The sequence below is a fragment of the Stegodyphus dumicola genome, chromosome 11 (assembly GCF_044657685.1).
Source record: "Stegodyphus dumicola isolate Sdum_Otavi_A_Nest chromosome 11, ASM4465768v1".
In the NCBI taxonomy this organism is placed as follows: domain Eukaryota; kingdom Metazoa; phylum Arthropoda; class Arachnida; order Araneae; family Eresidae; genus Stegodyphus; species Stegodyphus dumicola.
This window is the reverse complement of record NC_140778.1, coordinates 88666109-88686108: the sequence shown is the minus strand read 5'-3', so window position 1 is coordinate 88686108 and position 20000 is coordinate 88666109. Positions and strand designations below refer to the sequence as shown.

Here is a 20000-nt window from a genome sequence, read left to right as displayed (position 1 = left end):
CTATTCTATTCTATTCTAAACCCACTCCACGTTACTGCAGTTCACTTTAATTTTAAGCAATAACACTACAGCTCATTTCAAAGGTAGCCTTCACAAATGAAAAGTTAAACTAAGTTTGAGTTATTTGACTGTGGCGGAGTACAGGCACTCAATCTGATTAAGGGGAAGAAAACCAGTCCTTATTCACGTTACACATGGAGGAACCTGCGAAAACTCCCCTCGTAGCTATCTCGTTCTCTAGTTTAATGATTAGTCAAATTACTAATGTTAAGAGGTCTTAACCGTTTGGCAACTGGTGGACATATTCCTAAAACAGATTAAATACATAATTCCGAAAATTAACACATTTTTACTTATCAAATAATGCCGAAGACCATGAATAAACTTACGCATAGTAGTCTCACGGTTAATGCGACTCGCTCGTCCAGTTTTAACTATTGACCGTTTGCTGTAAAAATCATCACCAACAGCATTTTGCTTAGAATACACGGAAGCTCGGTTACCTATAACTGTAACGTTACCTAGAAAGTTTCCATGAAATTTTATATATAAATCTTCAGACGACAAATTATAAGTTGAATTTGCATACTGCTGTTGATTAGATATGGAACATCGGACACTCATAGGTGAACCATCTTCCAAACTAAAATCTTTCATCCTATCTGAAATGAAAGTTTACGTTAAGAATATGCAACAAGGGATTGAAAATATTGAGCTCAAGTTTGCAGTTCAGAATTATAGGATTTTTACATTATATAAAAGCAATCTACACTAAACAGTTTTCCATGGGAAGTTGTATCCGCCAACTTTGCTTTCTGGGCATAGTTAAATAAAAGACGTTGCTCTTATCGCTTATAATAGCTTTCTTGTTATCAATAAAAATAATAAAACGTGCCATTCTCTCACTTTTAAATAACTAACTAAAGCTATTTCTAGTGTTACGAAACTATTATAATTGAACAAGTATGTTCTGTTGCTAGAAATAACCAGTTTGGCGAAGGTCATACTGTAACGAAAAGCATGCAGTTTGTATTTTAGATTATTTACTTTGAAACATGCTAAATTTCGTAAGTAACTCATTTTATGATTAAAAAATAGGAGCAAATTATTTTGAAAATTCTGAAATCACAAAAGCAGGATAAACGCTATTTGGTACTCTCATTTCCAGTAATTTAATATCTGATATTAAAGTATTTCCAGAATTTAATCAAGTATATTACAGGTTCTCGAGTATGTTGATTTTTTAAAGTATTCAGAAAATTTAATTGAGTATACTATAGGTTCTCGGATATGTTAAATTATTCCCAGAATTTAATTGAGCATACTATAGGTTCTTGGGTATATTAGAAATGTTATTAAAGTATTCTCAGAATTTATTGAGAATTTAATTGAGCATACTATGCTGTAGGTTCTAAGGTATATTAAATTATTAAAGTATTCCCAGAATAGAAGAGAAACACGCTAATGTGACAATCAAAATCGTAAAAAACAACCTTATATTTAGCGTAGGTATAATGAAACACTCAATCGATTTCGAGGGCAGCTAAAGGTCCCTCCTCATCAGGAGAAAGAAATACATAGAAAGAAGAAAATAGGAGAAGCAGTCACAGAAACACGTAGTGCTTATCAGCACTGCACGTGGTTATAACTAGATTTTTAATCAGAGCTGCACTGGCCGCCTACTTTTACTGAGCCAGGCTGTCTGATCAAGCATAAAGAAATATTAGCGAAGTTAAAATAGGGAGCGAGGGATAAATGCACATTACGCTCAAAATCTGAACTTCAAATAATGGAAAGCAACCACTGAACGGATTTTTATACCCTCTGGTAGTACCAAGCGCGAGGAGGTAACGCCATCTATCGGCAAAAATAATTGAATTAAGATAGTAGAATTTTAAAGGCATTAGGAAGGACTGGATTGGACTTCAAATCATTAACTAAACTTTCTAAATCTTTGTGAATGTGAAAAGCCTCAAGAAAATCCAATTCGCCTATGGAAGAAGCCTTTTGGATGATTTTTGCAGACCCAAAATCAAAATTATGGTTAAAAGTCCAGCTATGATACGCTATTGAAGACTTGTTAATTTCGCCTTTTTTGACATAAGATTCATGTTCCTTGATACGAAACTTCAACGCTCTTTTTGTTTCGCCAATATATCTTAAACCACACTGACATGATATACTATAAATTCCCCAAGAATTCAAGACAGAAACGCAATCTTTTAGAATCGAAGGGTGAATTTTATTAATAGGGGAGAAACCGACTTGAAAATTGAATTTCTGGAGAATCCGTGCAATTTTATAGCTAACAGAAGGATAAAATGGAAGCACGACAAGGTCATTAATATTATTTCTAACAGTGGAATGTCTTCTTTGGTGGGAATCTGAAAATTTTTTGACGGCTTTATCAATAATCACGGGAGAAAATCCACGGTCAATCGCAACTGCTCTCAAATAATTAAGTTCATTGGTAAGCAAAGATTCAGAGGAACAAACTTTTAGCGCGCGGAAAACATAATAGTAAAAAGAAGCCATTTTTTGCTTAACAGGGTGGGCATGACTTGGCATGGGGTGGTAAACAAACTGCAAAGGGTTTACGGTACACAGTGGTGCTAAAGTCGGTTTCATTGCGGATTATAAGAATATCGAGGAAGGGGAGGGAATTGTTGGATTCAATTTCAAGAGTGAATTGGATGGCTGGATCAATTGAATTCATAATAGATAGAATCTCGAATAAATCCTCTTTATAACCGTCAAAAAGTGCGAAAGTGTCGTCAACATACCGAATCCAAAGATGAAAAGATAATTTATCAAATAATTTCATCTCAAAATAGTGCATATAAATGTCAGCAAGTACCGGACTGAGAGGATTACCCATAGCCAATCCTTCAACTTGACGAAAATATGCATTTTGGAAAACAAAGTGGGTTTGACTTAGAGAAACTTTAGTAAGCGAAACCAACTCATTAATTTCAGTATGTGTGAAGTGAAATTCCCGAAGCCTAGTTTCAAGACAATTTAGTGCTCCTTCGACCGGAACATTAGTAAACAATGATTTGACATCAAATGAAACCATAATGGAACGAAGTGGGGAAATATTTTTAAGTTTATCAATGACTTCAACAGAATTTTGAGGTCCGAAGTTGAAGGATCTTTAGGGATCGAGCAGTATGGGCCTTCATTTATCAATTTAGAGACTCCAGTAATATATGTGTGTTTGTCCATAACAACGATCTGTCCGCGCTTATCAGCTTTAGAGATAATGATATTAGTATCAGAATGAATTTCACGTAAGATCTCATTTTCCTTTTTGCTAAGATTAGAACCCAAAGTTTTATTGTTAAAATTAACGTTATGAGTAATTAGGTGGCGGATTGTATCCTTCTGCGTTTCCGAAATTTTGGAGAATTTAAAGGCTTTCTATATAGGGGCGATGATTTGAGGAATTGAAGGTTTAGATGTCTTTGAAAAGTTGAAATTATATTTTAATACTTTTAACTGATCCTCCGAAAGATTCCTAAAAAGAAATGTAATTCCGAAAGTCCAAACTTGTTCACTTGTTTCTTGCTTGTGCCCTTTTCACAATATGTCCACTGACAGGAACCGATTTTGTAAGTTACGCCTTAAGCGTACGAAATTCTTGAATCATCTACAGTTTCTACTTAAATGCAAACATCAAAATTTCATTCCCAAATTTATACATGTGAAATGTAGCCTTAAAGCTTCCGTTCACGTTTCAAAAATTTTGCATAAATTCAAATTGGCACTTCTTCGTCACATTATAAGGGACACACGCAAACGTTTATCTAAAATTGAATTTGAATTATATTACCTCCATTTAAAAATTGCTAATTCCACTGAAAATGTTTCCTCTTTTGAACTTACATCCTGGTCTAGAACCGATACCGTTTGTCAACGGCATAAAAATGTGCTCATTTCTAAATTCCTAAAACTCACACACCAGTCGGATAGTCCCAATTATCCAGCTGATCTTCCCACTGTAAACGTTAACTCCATCGTTAATATCTCCAATAGGAATCTTTCGGAGGATCAGTTAAAAATATTAAAATATAATTTCAACTTTTCAAAGACATCTAAACCTTCAATTCCTCAAATCATCGCCCCTATATAGAAAGCCTTTAAATTCTCCAAAATTTCGGAAACGCAGAAGGATACAATCCGCCACCTAATTACTCATAACGTTAATTTTAACAATAAATCTTTGGGTTCTAATCTTAGCAAAAAGGAAAATGAGATCTTACGTGAAATTCATTCTGATACTAATATCATTATCTCTAAAGCTGATAAGGGCGGACAGATCGTTGTTATGGACAAACACACATATATTACTGGAGTCTCTAAATTGATAAATGAAGGCCCATACTGCTCGATCCCTAAAGATCCTTCAACTTCGGACCTCATGAAAGTAAAAAGTGATATTAAATCTTCTCACATTCTGCCAACTCAGTTGAAGAAATCACTTATTCCGCCTATTACTAATTGCGCTAGACTTTATGCTCTTCCAAAAGTCCACAAAACCGGTATTCCTTTTCGACCAATTGTTTCCAACATAGGTACTGCTTCATATCCTTTGGCCAAATATTTAGTTTCCAGATTTTCTCATCTACTTGCTAACAATATTCACACTGTAAAAAATTCTGTTGAAGTCATTGATAAACTTAAAAATATTTCCCCACTTCGTTCCATTATGGTTTCATTTGATGTCAAATCATTGTTTACTAATGTTCCGGTCGAAGGAGCACTAAATTGTCTTGAAACTAGGCTTCGGGAATTTCACTTCACACATACTGAAATTAATGAGTTGGTTTCGCTTACTAAAGTTTCTCTAAGTCAAACCCACTTTGTTTTCCAAAATGCATATTTTCGTCAAGTTGAAGGATTGGCTATGGGTAATCCTCTCAGTCCGGTACTTGCTGGCATTTATATGCAATATTTTGAGATGAAATTATTTGATAAATTATCTTTTCGTCTTTGGATTCGGTATGTTGACGACACTTTCGCACTTTTTGACGGTTATAAAGAGGATTTATTCGAGATTCTATCTATTATGAATTCAATTGATCCAGCCATCCAATTCACTCTTGAAATTGAATCCAACAATTCCCTCCCCTTCCTCGATATTCTTATAATCCGCAATGAAACCGACTTTAGCACCACTGTGTACCGTAAACCCTTTGCAGTTTGTTTACCACCCCATGCCAAGTCATGCCCACCCTGTTAAGCAAAAAATGGCTTCTTTTTACTATTATGTTTTCCGCGCGCTAAAAGTTTGTTCCTCTGAATCTTTGCTTACCAATGAACTTAATTATTTGAGAGCAGTTGCGATTGACCGTGGATTTTCTCCCGTGATTATTGATAAAGCCGTCAAAAAATTTTCAGATTCCCACCAAAGAAGACATTCCACTGTTAGAAATAATATTAATGACCTTGTCGTGCTTCCATTTTATCCTTCTGTTAGCTATAAAATTGCACGGATTCTCCAGAAATTCAATTTTCAAGTCGGTTTCTCTCCTATTAATAAAATTCACCCTTCGATTCTAAAAGATTGCGTTTCTGTCTTGAATTCTTGGGGAATTTATAGTATATCATGTCAGTGTGGTTTAAGATATATTGGCCAAACAAAAAGAGCGTTGAAGTTTCGTATCAAGGAACATGAATCTTATGTCAAAAAAGGCGAAATTAACAAGTCTTCAATAGCGTATCATAGCTGGACTTTTAACCATAATTTTGATTTTGGGTCTGCAAAAATCATCCAAAAGGCTTCTTCCATAGGCGAATTGGATTTTCTTGAGGCTTTTCACATTCACAAAGATTTAGAAAGTTTAGTTAATGATTTGAAGTCCAATCCAGTCCTTCCTAATGCCTTTAAAATTCTACTATCTTAATTCAATTATTTTTGCCGATAGATGGCGTTACCTCCTCGCGCTTGGTACTACCAGAGGGTATAAAAATCCGTTCAGTGGTTGCTTTCCATTATTTGAAGTTCAGATTTTGAGCGTAATGTGCATTTACCCCTCGCTCCCTATTTTAACTTCGCTAATATTTCTTTATGCTTGATCAGACAGCCTGGCTCAGTAAAAGTAGGCGGCCAGTGCAACTCTGATTAAAAATCTAGTTATAACCACGTGCAGTGCTGATAAGCACTACGTGTTTCTGTGACTCCTTCTCCTATTTTCTTCTTTCTATGTATTTCTTTCTCCTGATGAGGAGGGACCTTTAGCTGCCCTCGAAATCGATTGAGTGTTTCATTATACCTACGCTAAATATAAGGTTGTTTTTTACGATTTTGATTATTCCCAGAATTTAATTGAGTATATTACAAGTTCTCGGGTATGTTAAATTATTTAAGATATTCGAGATAATTATTTATTTTTATTAAAAGTATTCCGAAAATTTAATTGAGCGTACTATAGGTTCTCGGATATGTTAAATTATTTCCAGAATTTAATTGAGGATACTATAAGTTCTCGGGTATGTTAAACATGCTATTACTGTATTCCCAGAATTTAATTGAGTATACTATAGGTTCTCTATTATGTTAAACATGTTACTCTTATCTGTTAAATGTCATGGAATGAAAAATGCTAATTTATGTCTGAAATCTTATAACCAGCAATTCAACATTTGCATCAGTAACAAAGTACAGTAAGACCCCGCTTAACGCGGGGAATACGTTCCATCGAAGTAGAGCGTAATGCGAAACAGCGCTAAGCGAGGCTATCTTAACATGTAAATAATGGGGTTAGGGAAAGACGGATAAAAAATGGTTAGGCATTAAATTTAATAATGTTTAATAAAAATAAAATCGAACATTTCTTTCTTACAAAAATAAAAACAATATAAACGCATATACTTTTAAAAACAAATAAAATTCTCAGTCAGATCATTCAGTCTATTCTGGGTTTCCAATTTTCTGCCTTTTTGTCAAGAAGGCATTATGATAGATTGGCTTAATGGCATATTGCGTTCAATTTCGTCGTCAATCCATATAGACAGTCGTTTTTCCATTTCCTCTATAATGTTATTTCTAGAACGGGTAATTCTAGTTGCAGAGCTCGACGTAGTTGCAGTTGCCGATGACAGTATTTTTTCTTTATTCTTAAGAATCGTCCTTATTGTTGAAGTTGCCAAAATCAATGCAGCACTAATTTGAGATTGACGTTCACCAGAATCTAATCTACTAATCACTTGCATTTGAGTTTCTAGTGAAATGCTTTTTCTGGTTGCTTTCTTTTCTTGTTTTTTTATTATCACCCATGATAAAAACTAAAGATCATAATATTTGTCACTGTATTATTAATCGTTATAGTATTATATATCAAATTTACAATAATGTCAACAAATGTTGTTTCAAATGATAAAAAGCAAGAAACACAACTACACTGTTTCGGATATGTTATTTGGAAACCTAGCGCTGCGCACAATTTCGGAGAATCCCCGGGTTGAAATAAGAGCGCTAAACCGAAACAGCGCTAAACGAAACAGCGTTAAGCGGGGTCTTACTGTATAACCATATTAGAATTCACTATTTCCCAATGTTGATTCTGAGTTGAGTATTAAGACAACGTGTTTCAACCCTTAAAGAGTTAGTAATTTTTGTATTTTTCAGTTAACAATGCGCTATTTCAACAGTGTGCTACTTGATTGACGTGTAACTGTTGGTGCGAAATCTACATGTAGTTAACAATAACAACCTGATGCATACAGATTCGTGAAAAATAAGACTATTTCAGTGAATCGAAACAAACTAAAATTAGCATAAACACAAAAATTCATACATAAGAATGCATGTTATTCCAATCACTTGTACATGATTTACTCGTAGTTACAGTTCACAATTCTAACACGAGCCTTTGACGGCAAAAGCAAGCGGTTATCAGAAAAGCAAAATGTGAACTATTGCGCCTACTTTAAAAATGTGAACTTCTATGACAATATCCTATTTTACAGCATTTGTTTCATTGCTTGTTTCCCTTGCCGTTAAATGGATGAAGTCTTGCGGAAAAAATAATCTTTGTTTTTCGTAATTTGGCAATCGCGAAATCGATCAATTATGATTGCATGTAATTCCAATAACAAAGTAATTGAAAATAACAAAGTAATTCTAAATTTAATAATAACAAAGTATTCCAGTAACAAATAATTAAAGTATTCCAATAACAAAGTAATTGAAAATAAAGTAATTCTAAATTTAATAATAACAAAGTATTCCAATAACAAAGTAATAATTATTCCAATAACAAAGTAATTCTAAATTTTCAATAACAAAGTAATTGAAAATTTAGAATGGAAAGTACTGGATAGATGTTCTTTATTCTCGCTCATGTCGAATGACATGTTGCATTGGTACATTGCACAAAAAGAAGCAAAAAATGGGACAGTTCTGATTCTCCCTTCTACTGCATCGATTGTCGAATTTAAGTTGCGTTTTCCTTGCCTCGAAAGCGCGACTTAGGATATATATTAGATTTATATATAGCATTATTCCAACATAGGTATTTTGACACAAAATCGGATTTTCTGAAAAAACATACCCTTTTTTTATATTTCCATTCTTCGACTAAGTTATGCCTAGATATTAAATTTTGTAATTTTTGGTGAGAAATTTATGGAGAAACTTAAAAAAAATTATCTTGGCGCATTTTTTAGTTTGCGCCAAGAATAGTTTACTTTGCGAAATTCTTAATTTATGGCAGCCTAGTTTCCTTTCCATATTTACATTGTGCGTGAGCGGAAAAAAGCCACATCGATCCTACTTTTAAATAATTTTAACAAAGTGCTTAAAACACATTTGATGTTATTATCGCTTGCTTTCAACAAATATGCCAAATTTCAAAACGGGCCAATATGCAAATTCACATATATCTTCGGAAATTTTGAATAAAAAATCTGTTTTGCAGGTACGTTTAGAAATACATCTACTTTTAAGGATGATGGTAAAAATTTTATAGATTATAATTCGAAATTGCTTTAAAAAAATTATAAAAATAAATAAAAAACTGGATGAATTTTATTTGGAATGAATCTAAATTTCGAAATGTAAAAGGAACAATCAAATAAGTTTAATAAAAAAGGTATTAATATATACCAAATTCAATTAACACGGAGGAGCTAATTTTGAAAGCTAAATTTTTAAAAACTACCCTGTGCGATTTTTACAAAACTTGGCACTTTGGCATAATTTGAGTCGTAGAATGGGAATATGGAAAAAAATTGGTATGTAATTTCAGAAAAAGTCTGATATTTTGTCCAAATATCAGACTTTATTTTTTTTTTTTTTTTTTTTTTTTGGTGCAAGGTTTACTTGTGAAGTTGCGATTTTACCACAGGTTAACACATCTGACATTTCGGCGTTGGTCCTCTGTTAATTATAAAAAGCTGATTTTTTTTAATATTAATTTTTAAAACTCTTGTAACATGTTAGAATTATTTTTAAATACAATTCTATGATATAGCTGACGGCAGTGAATATGACCAAAATTTACTGTTAATGAGAGGACTACGGAAAGCAGTTCTTGAAAAGGTTCATTAGGCAACAATTTTGGTATGTTAGAGGCGACAGAAGAAATTCACGAAAAGTACTGGCTGATTTGATTTGACGAATGCACCAAAATAGGGAAAAGCCGTCTGTCTACACATTAATTAGTTTTACGTGTTGCCATTAGTATAGTCTCTCTAGTAAAAGTTAGTTCCTAAAATAAAACTGTCAGTAATATGAAAAGTTTTAGTTATTAAAGCTTTACTTTTTGGTCATGAAAGCTTTAAATTTAATTGTCATGAAATGAATTGAATGAAATGAATTGTCATTAAAATTTTAAATGCTTTTATTCATTTAATTTTGCACGGAAGTTTAGACCCATGTCCCGAATATGCAGTATTTTCAGCTATTTAAAGCAATTTATCATTTCGTCCAATATTTGACAAATCTAACAGCAAACGGAGCTCCGTATCCATCTATGTATCCTATAAATATCGAATTATAAAGCTAATGTTTAGGTTTATGTGATTAAGGAAAAGCCTCGAGAGCTAAGGATAGCTAAGAGAAAGGATGCCTTCGTGGTGAACTTTCTAAGGAAAACTGGCTCGTATACACTTTTACACAAGGGGAAAGCCGCGAAAACTCCCATGCAGCCAGCTCGTTCGCGGGATTCGAACCTCAGACCGAACTACCAGTGTTCAGTGATTTTACCGCTCGGGGACTTATAAAGCTAAGAAGTTAAACACACAAGAACTAAAATTAATTTCATCTTTATTATTAGCCCACCAGCGGCCAAGTGGTAAAGTTGCTGAACACTGGTAGTTCGGTCCGAGGTTCGAAACCCGCGAACGGGCTGACTGCATGGGCGTTTTCGTGGTTTTCCCCATGTGTAACGTGTATACGAGCCAGTTTCCCTTAGAAAGTCCTCCACGAAGGCATCCCTTCCCTTAGGCAGATAGCCCTCGAGGCTTTTCCATAATCACACACACACACATCTTTATTATTACGAATGATAAACAAGTAAGGCAACGTTTTGAGATTATATTGGCTTTGAAATTAGATAAATCATGGGTGTTTAAAACCTCATACACACAAATACTAATACACTTTTAAACTTTCTATAAAAAGTCATAAGCTATGGCTTTATAGAAAATGCAAAACTGTATTGTTATTTGTGTATATGAGTAAACATATATGTAAATATATGTGGAATTATCACATTTGTCCCACCATTTTCTTGTGATGTAAGTCGTTAGTTTATCCAGTTGTTACCTCGAAGGTTTGGCGAGGACAAAATTGATTTCTTATACTCCCTTGCTTCAAAAAAATCAAATATTCTCCACAACTAAAATAATATATCCCTTCCATTAACTAAATATTAAATACACTGCACAAAGGCCCGGTGAAGGTATGCCTCCATGTTGAGACTACCCAAGTACATCTGGCTGCTATACACGCTACACATGCAAAAAACTATGAATCTCAGTGTGTATAGTCATTATGCGGAAAGACAAGTCAGTACGAAGCTTTAGCATTTGTGAAATTAATACTTATTCATATTACAGTTAATTTTGTAGGAATAGATAGCTAATTTTATCTCACATTTTCCATTATACAACTAAGCATAAAATAAGAAATAATATTTTGGTAAATCTTTACATTATGGTAACTTGGCGATTTTATGGCGAAAATTTGACGACCAATCCTGCTACAGCCACCTGCTAGTTTTGTTTTGGATGCCATTTTGTTTTCACGAAGTAAAGGCATTTTTTTTTTTTTTTTTTTACTCAATATTTTTTCCAACAATCTGCTAACCGAATTACGCTTATAGTAGAACTTTTATTAACAAAAATGCTTAATCATGACGAAGATTAGGTGCGAAATTGGGAGAAAGTGCAGAATCGCAAACTGCTTGCCGCGTTTTTAAGAATGGCACATACACGGTATCCATGTACACGTCGACCTATTTCCACTTAAAACAACATCTCAGAATTGCACAAAAATGGCATTGCGCACACTCTTGACTTTATCTATGTACACATCGACCTATTTTCACTTAAAAAGTCAAAGAAAATTAACAAAAATCCAATTCTTTTTACTCTTGTAAGAAGCGCCAAACAAATAAGTGGACGATTCTGCACTTTAGCAGCGAAACTGTTTCTAAGTGCTTATTAGCTAAAATCACGATTGGAATTTTCCGGAAAATGTCACATTACATGTCTTATGATCTCTCATTTCTCTGAGACAAAATAATCTGTGATTCGAACTGTGACTTCTCAGATTATTGCTAAAGTCCCAGCTAGCAACCGTTATCGCCTTACCAAAATGTCGCCAAACTATCTGTTACCATACTCTAAAGATTAGCCAGTATGGTAATACCCTGTTGCTATAATACTTTAATGCTCTAATGAATGTGGATTTTAAAGGCTGTATAAGAAAAGCTATTTTAATACATGCAATCGAAGTAAATGCGAAAGGACTCGTTTTAGAATAACTTTCAAGTTTTGGACTTTAAGATAGAGTATTTAAACATTAAAGATTCCGATAATTTCAGACGATTTCCGTTCATTAAAATTACTGATAACTATTCAAAATATCTGTAGCTCATTTTACTGGTTTTGGAAGCTTTATATGTTGGATCAGAATAAGAACATACAATTTAATATTATATAAATACACATATTATATAAAATAAAATTAATTATATAAATACACACACATGTAGTTAACAAAGCGAAAATATCAATATAACATACAGTATGAAAAATAAAATGAGCAATAGCTTTATATGTGGCATTTTTTTAGTGCTAGGGCAAAGCTTCAAAATGTTGGCTAATTTTTATTCTACGGTACCCCTTGGTTTTTTTCCCTGAAAAAATCGCCAAGAGATATTGGTTGTTCGCCAAATCTGGAAGCCCGCCAAGCAAAGTAAGTTTGTCGGGAACCCTAATGTTGGTAATGAAACTACTGGTTACCGTGATAATTTTAACTTCCTGATTTTTAAGCGAAAATAGCTCGATGTGTACATGGACAAAGTTAAGACAGAGCGCAATGCTTAGTTTGTGAAATTCTCTGATTTATTTTAAGCCAAAATAGGTCGATGTGTACATGGACACCGAGTTTGTGCAAGTCTTTGACTTCTTATTTTGGTTTTGTTTAGCGGCCATCTTGAAACTGCGCTTTCCTGGCGCCGATCTTGGCGTCAAAAAAGAACCGATTCGCCAAGGTTTACGATACCGTACGATAAATTTTTTACGAAAATGTTTACACAGGAAAAGGTCCCGTTTCGAATACTTATCAAAAACATCTGGCCCGTAATTTCTACATACATATAAAGACTACAAAATTAATCCTATCAGCCCCTTTTAACACCAAAACTGAAATCTTGCACATAATTACCAAAGCTTTACGGCTATAGTCACTAGATCACTAGCGAGTCCAGATGAAGATACAATTTACAAAATTTATTTCGGATATGAATAAATTTAAACTTACCTCCAGACGGATTTGGAGGAGATTGACATGCCACTACTGTGATCAGCAATATTTGTAGAATTAAAGTTTGCGAGTATAAACTTCTAAACATTTTAAGGAATTTTCCGACCACTTTAGTCTTCCAGTGTTGGTAAAAACGCCAAAAAGTGTCTAAATCTGAAAAGAAATAATTATTCTTTTTTCATGTTTAATATATCACAAACTTCACACTAATATTTTAAATGGAAAATAAAATTGCATTAAGATCTCTAGATGAAAAATTTTCCTATAAGGTTTTAATTCATTTGTACTGCGTGATAAATATGTACAATATAAGCCAAATTTGATTGAAAAATTACAGATAATAAAAGTTACAGGGCGATTATTTTTAGAAAGTATTATCATAAACCTTTTAAAACAGAACACAAAGTGTTTTTCTATAAAAAATGAGAAACTATCTCCGCAAATTTAACAAAATCTAACTTAAAATTTAACTCTGTGCATCGTAATATCGCAAGCTTGATTGATAATGATCCAATTAAATGCACTTATAAAAATTTGAATTCTTAAAGAAAGAAACATTTTATCTTAACACTTATGTTATTAAACAAAGATAATTAAATCAAATCGTAGTTGATATAAAATGACAAATGTCTAAGCTAAGAAATAGTGTTTCATCCTATAGCATATTTAGCGAAACAATTTTTCTACACGAATTTCTAAATATAAGTACTAAGAAAAGTAAATAAATTAAACAATCCCTTAGCATTAAATTATATTACATTTCAGAAATACCTTACTTAAGATAGCAGTGCTTGAAGAATCATTTATAGTTAGAAGTCTACGTACTTAAATAGCTCGAAACTTTTAGAATTTTCCATGTACAACAATTCTTAAATGAAACTTTTTTTTTGCAGTTACGGTTATAAATAATTGCTTCTCAGCGCTGATATTAGTATTTTAAGTTCCTAGCACTGAATGATAAGAGATTTCATTTAGTTCTCCAAAAAATAGCTAATGTTTCTAGAAAAATTTAATTAAGGCTTAAATATTTCTTTCGTGTTATTTTCAGAAAATGAATTTCTCACGTCTCAAGACTCGATAGCTTTAATCGTATGTTTCTCTATTTTTACTTCCTTGTAAGAAGTAAAGGAGGTATTGTAATCGCGAAAATTTTTGGGTATCATATTTCAACGAAAATATCCATTTTTACCGCTATCAAATGCAATTTAACGATGGTTTTGCGTGACATATATATGTAAGGATAGAATAAAGGACTCTTTTCTACAAAATAGGTTGAAAAAAGAATTTAAAATAGATCCAGAAGAGATTTTTTCCTTGACGTACGTACGTATGTATGTATCTCGAATAACTCAAAAACGAGTAGCCTCAGAACGTTGATATTTTGTATATAGGACCGCTATAACATTGTAGTTGTGCACCTCTCTTTTTGGGTGCAATTAGTCGCCCCCCCCAAAAAAAATATATATACAGTATATCCACTCTGTTATTCGGCTCCGTGAGCTCAGTTTTTTTTATTCTTGTATGTCAGTAAATTGCGCACTTTTTGCTTTAGAAATGATTGAATTACGTGGTTCTTATCTTCCGGTTAAGATGATAACTGGAAGATCTGCCTTTCTGCTTTCAGTTAATCTGCATTGAATAGTTGTAGAATTATCATCAATTTAAATGCGGTGAAGCCTAATTTTTGTTTACCACAGCAGCCATATTTATTTATATTTGATACTTAGCAGAATGGTGAATTAAATCAGTTTCTGCACCTTCAGTGTCTTTTTGCCGAGAGGGACCAAAAGTAAACTTCGAGTTTTGTTCTCCTAAAAAATGTGCCTTCTCACAGGCCGGCCGATTTGCTTGTTTTTACGTAGAAACTCTAATCGTAATTGTAAAAAAAAGTTTTTAATTGTTTTAACTGTATTTGATGTTTTATATTTTTCTACATTTTTCAGCTTTTAATAGTCCATCAGCGGCGGAGCGGTAAAGTTGCTGAACACTGGTAGTTCGGTCGGAGGTTCGAATCCCGCGAACGGGCTGGCTGCATGGGCGTTTTTGTGGTTTTGCCCATGTGTAATGTGTATACGAGTCAGTTTCCCTTAGAAAGTCCTCCACGAAAGCATCCCTTCCCTTAAGCAGATAGCCCTAGTGTGCTTTGTTATAATTAAATAAACCAAACCAATATTTAATAAAGATATTTTGAGGTTTTAAGTATTTTTGCCTTCCTGCAAAGTGAGAATATTTAAATGAATGAGAAATCTAACTCTAATAAAATTCGAGTTAATAAGTTTAAGCAAAATTCAGCAAAAAATGCGTATAATTTAATATTCCGTTCAAGGAAGTCATGTGTTGTATACATCAGATTTTTTTAAAATTTTCCTTTATATCTTCTTAGTGAAGTCAATGATAAAGAACTAGTGTGTTTAATGCAGTGCGAAATATTAAATGATAATGCAAAAAATTATAGGAGATAAAACAACATATCTCGTTTGTGTTTTTGTCATGCTTTTTGCGCGTGCTTTGGCATCGTCATTTAATGATAACTGACAGTTAATCAGTTTTAACGGTTATCACTGACGGTTAATGGTTCATAAGGATTTATTTATTTTTAACTAACGGGTTATTTTATGTTAAAAACTTTTCTGGCGTTCTCACTTTCCGTTTTCCTGCCAGAATGGAAATTTTAGTTCGCGCGTATTCACATGAGGTAGAAAAAGGTAGTATTTGAAGGAAGGTTTTAGATTATTGAATCAGAGTATGTTCCGCCTGCTGAAGTTGAATCTCTTAATAGCAATCTGCCAGCGGAGCTGCGTTATTCTCGCCATTAGGCTTGTCACGTCGATATTAGATTTGAGTGAATTTGCGGGCCAACATTCTGTATAGCCTTTGGCTACTTAGCTTAGCTTTGAGTTGAATTCATTACATTTTGAGTTACGCCATAAATACTGGCTGTTTTTTTGTAAGCACAAGAAATGCCGTTTTCTAAATTAGCTGAGTTCAATAAAAGGGTCTTCTTACTGAACATAACGATAATTCGCTAACTTTCAGATTTGAATATCAAGTAGTTTATAATTCCAAAGAAAGGGAGAGTCTTCAGGTTCAATAATAGTTAATCGGTTTTAATAATCACTGACTTCGAATACTTTTATTGTCACATAAAAGTTTTGAAATTTTAAAATTTACTTCTCAAACATTTGTTGGAATTGCCCAAGAAAAATTAATCGTCCTTGTGTGCTACAAATGATATCGAGCCATATTTCCCAAAAGTATGTGTTGTATTATATCACTCTTCATTATTGAAATCTTTTTTCGTTTTTCGCAAATAAGTTTCATAGATGATGTTTGGAGTTTAGATGTTAATAATCATAAAAAAGCATAAACAAATAAGTTTCTTTAGTGTTATGTGCCTCTCAGCATAGCACTGATGATAGAAATGAGAGAATAAACATTGCTCTAATTCTTCCATAAATTGATGACTACCGTAGAAAATTGGCCGAACGGAGAAATGCCAACTAACATTAAACTTCCCGTTATTGGATGACTCAAAAATGATTAAATGGTTGAGATCGTGGAATACTCGTAGTGTTATCCAAATTAAAAGATCGCCGTTAATGCGCTGCCTTCATATGTGCTTTTGTGTTTTTCCCAATGTGTTACGTGATTATGAAAGAATTTCTCTCATGAAATTTTCCCGAAATATTTCTCATCTTTAGTAGATAGATCATATGTGCTTTTCGTTAATCAATTAATCGAATGATTAATAATAATAATATCTCTAATGATAATGAATAATGAATATCTTTAATGACAATGAATAATGAATATCTTTAATGACAATGAATAATATCTCTAATGACAAAGAATGATGAATATCTTTAATGACAATGAATGATGAACATCCTTAATGACAATGAATGATGAATATCTTTAATGACAATGAATAATATCTCTAATGAAAATGAATACTGAATATCTCTAATGACAATAAGTAATATCTCTAATGAAAATGAATAATGAATGTCTCTAATGACAATAAGTAATATCTCTAATGATAAGAACAATTACAGATTCATATTTTCCGTATAGCGAAATACCACCTATGACCTTTTATGAAGAATCATTGCGCTAGAGTTTTAAACACTATTCGAGTTCTGCATCTGTTCCATTACTTGCAGAAACAATGATAAATATCAAAATGCCTAGAGAATTCGATTCTCATGAATTGAATAGTTCGTATTTAACACACACAAAGAAAAAGATACATGTGTCCTTTTTTTTTCTATATTGAGTTTCTCATACTTTTATCTGATACTCATACTTCTGCATATTGTGGCTTAATATGAAAAAAAAAGCTCATTCATCGATCTTTTGTGTACCCATTTCTGGTGCAGCTGGCGTATTTGTTTAAAGTGAGCATTGTTCAGCTTTTTTTCCTATACGTGTTATTTTTACCAAACACAATCGTTGAAAGAGTTTGTTTGATTGAAGTAACACGTAACCAATTTTCCAAGAGTAACACAAACCTGTTGGAGTTTTAAACGCATTGGTGTAATAGAGAGATGGATTCTTACTTATGAAGAACATCCCCTTTCCAATGGTCTGCTTTAGCTGATTGCTTACATTACAGAAAATACTCGATTTTCGTACTAATAAAATTTCTACAAAATTCTTCAGTTTTTAGGACTACATATTTGTAACTTGCGATAAAGCCAGAAGTACTTTTCTGAGAAACATAGTAACATTAATAAGCTGTAAGTAACAAGTTAAGAATGAACGGTGTAATGAACATTGATGTTTTAATGAACCTTGTTTGCTCGGCGTCCCTCTTAAGTAGAGATTTAAGTAAGTATACTTCTTTATTTTATGTTCAAAATGACTGTGTGTGGAAATATATTTATAAAACATAAAATAATTACTTTTAAAGGCTGGTTAAAGTTTACATATATTACCGAGATAACGTATTTTCATACTCATATATTTTGTATCCTATTGTATTACCTACTTTATCAAATGATTCTCAAGATATAATTAAATCATTTTATGGCATTTTAATACTATGTTTAATTAGCGATACGAAATTGTACTCAAGGTTTATATTTTAAACACAGGAAAACTGAAGGCAATCCTTAAAGGATTATAAAGATTTATATTTAAAAATTAAAGATTCTTTTAGAAATTTATATTTTAAATGCAGGAAAACTGAAGGCAATAAATAAGGATTTTTCTGAAAAATACAAACCTCATCGGTGGTCAAGCGATTAAGCCACCTGAGTACTCATAGTTCGACTCCGGTCTGCCCTATGAGGGTTTTTTTTTTGGTTTGTTTGTTTGTTTTTTCAGATCTGTAATGTTAATACTAGTCAATCCTCCATGAAGACCTTCCTTAGGCAGATAGCCCTCACGTAGTTTATCATAATCAAATAACCTAACTTGATAAGCATACATTAGTGTTATATAGTATGTCATTTTATTTTAATTAAATCTCTGATCATTATCAGCTGCATTTTCGAAAAAAGCTGGAATAACGAGCGGTGCATTGTTATTTGCCTTTTTCTTGTGATCAGGCGAAATTCGATTCAGATTTTCTCTATGTGAATGTGTATAAAGACTAAGAAGAGTAGTATATACTAAAATCTTCCGTCTCAATTAACTATGGAGATAAGAACATCCACATGCGATTTAACACTAAACAAAGCCTAATTATAAGTGAATTTGATTGCAGAGGGAAAAAAATTGTTTTCCATTTCTGGGCAATGTTGGGTATATTTCTTACTAAAAGCACATTAAAAGAAAATTTTAATCGAACTTTCAGTATAACGATTTGATAAAAAACCTTCTCGCCTTTTTCATGATTATTATGAATTATTATTCATGATTATTAGTGATATTATATGTCATGATATATAAGAAACACTGGTAATGTTTTATGATTGTATAAGACAGACTACTGCAATGACATTCCAATTTCTCCGAATTTCTGTTTAGTTACTAAAATTCGTTATTTATTGTACTCAAAAGTAATGTGTCAAAAGTATTATGACCAAATTATTAAATTATTACTGAGACCATTATTTCTCTTGCTCTCTTCAAAACATTTTTTCTGTAACTTCAAATAATTTCAAAATGCATACATGTGCGTTCTTAACATTGTATTTAATCCGATGGAAATAAAATACGTAGTGCATGATGAAACAGTTTAATGGAATGTAATAGAATGGAGAGGATAACTGTGTCAGGTTCTAAACAAGCATCATGTCGACAGGAATTTGTTCTATCTGCGGTAGAAAAGGCTTTAACACGTTGGCTTTGACACTTTGGCACCGAATTTCAGTTTTTTATAAGTTGTTGACAGTTCTAAAACTCGTGTATTTGTATGTGTACTATTAACCTACTGTTTGGACAATGATAATATTTTACTGTTGACTGAAAACCTTATTGGTAACACAAACCTGTTAACGTGTTACAGGGGATTGATGCTATATGCAATCTACCGCTTTTGGATAGTTATTTATTGATTATTATTATTATTATTTATCTTAGATGACGCCATTAAACTAGTATTTTTACGTAAGAAAGTAAACACAAAAAAGAAAAAGAAAAATCCGAAAGTTTCAGATTTCATGTTACGCACAAAATTGCGTTTTTTTAAAGTTTTGTGTGTTACCTTTATTTGTTAAATATCATGTTCTTCGCACTTAAACTATATAAAATTTAAAATTAACAGCAAATTAAAATTAAATTCAACAGCAGTATCACAAAATATTTAAACAGGAAAAGAGCATATCTTTAGAATTTCCGATACACACGCTGGAGATAATTTTTTTTCTTTACAACGTTGTCATTGCTCCCTTTGAAATCCTTCAGTTTGATAATCACATGCCCATATTCGGTGGAAGATTAAGTTGTTCAAAATTTGATGGCTCTAGGTAGCGTTGTTTTATCACAATACGATAAACATACATACATTTATGTAGATTCTTCATTATTTAATTTCTTTAAATATAACACAGGGCGA

At 32.6% G+C, this 20000-nt stretch overlaps 2 protein-coding genes across 4 annotated transcripts in view; one reads left to right on the top strand and one right to left on the bottom strand.

Moving 5' to 3' along the window:
- LOC118203250 (cytokine receptor-like) overlaps positions 1–13852 on the bottom strand; it is a 40413-nt gene extending 26561 nt beyond the window's left edge. The window contains exons 1-3 of one of the 2 annotated variants that reach the window (XM_085826469.1): positions 13774–13852; positions 12995–13150; positions 390–662 (exon numbers count right to left, since the gene is read on the bottom strand). In XM_085826469.1, coding sequence (XP_085682595.1) covers positions 390–662; positions 12995–13085 — 364 coding nt within the window. In that variant the 5' untranslated portion in view covers positions 13086–13150; positions 13774–13852. The remainder of the gene's footprint in view (positions 1–389; positions 663–12994; positions 13151–13773) is intronic. The other variant, XM_035375520.2, reaches the window with a different exon arrangement.
- Positions 13853–17454: 3602 nt separating this feature from the next.
- LOC118193237 (neprilysin-2-like) overlaps positions 17455–20000 on the top strand; it is a 101484-nt gene continuing 98938 nt past the window's right edge. For both annotated transcript variants that reach the window (XM_085826468.1, XM_085826467.1), the window contains exon 1: positions 17455–17827. In XM_085826468.1, coding sequence (XP_085682594.1) covers positions 17755–17827 — 73 coding nt within the window. In that variant the 5' untranslated portion in view covers positions 17455–17754. The remainder of the gene's footprint in view (positions 17828–20000) is intronic.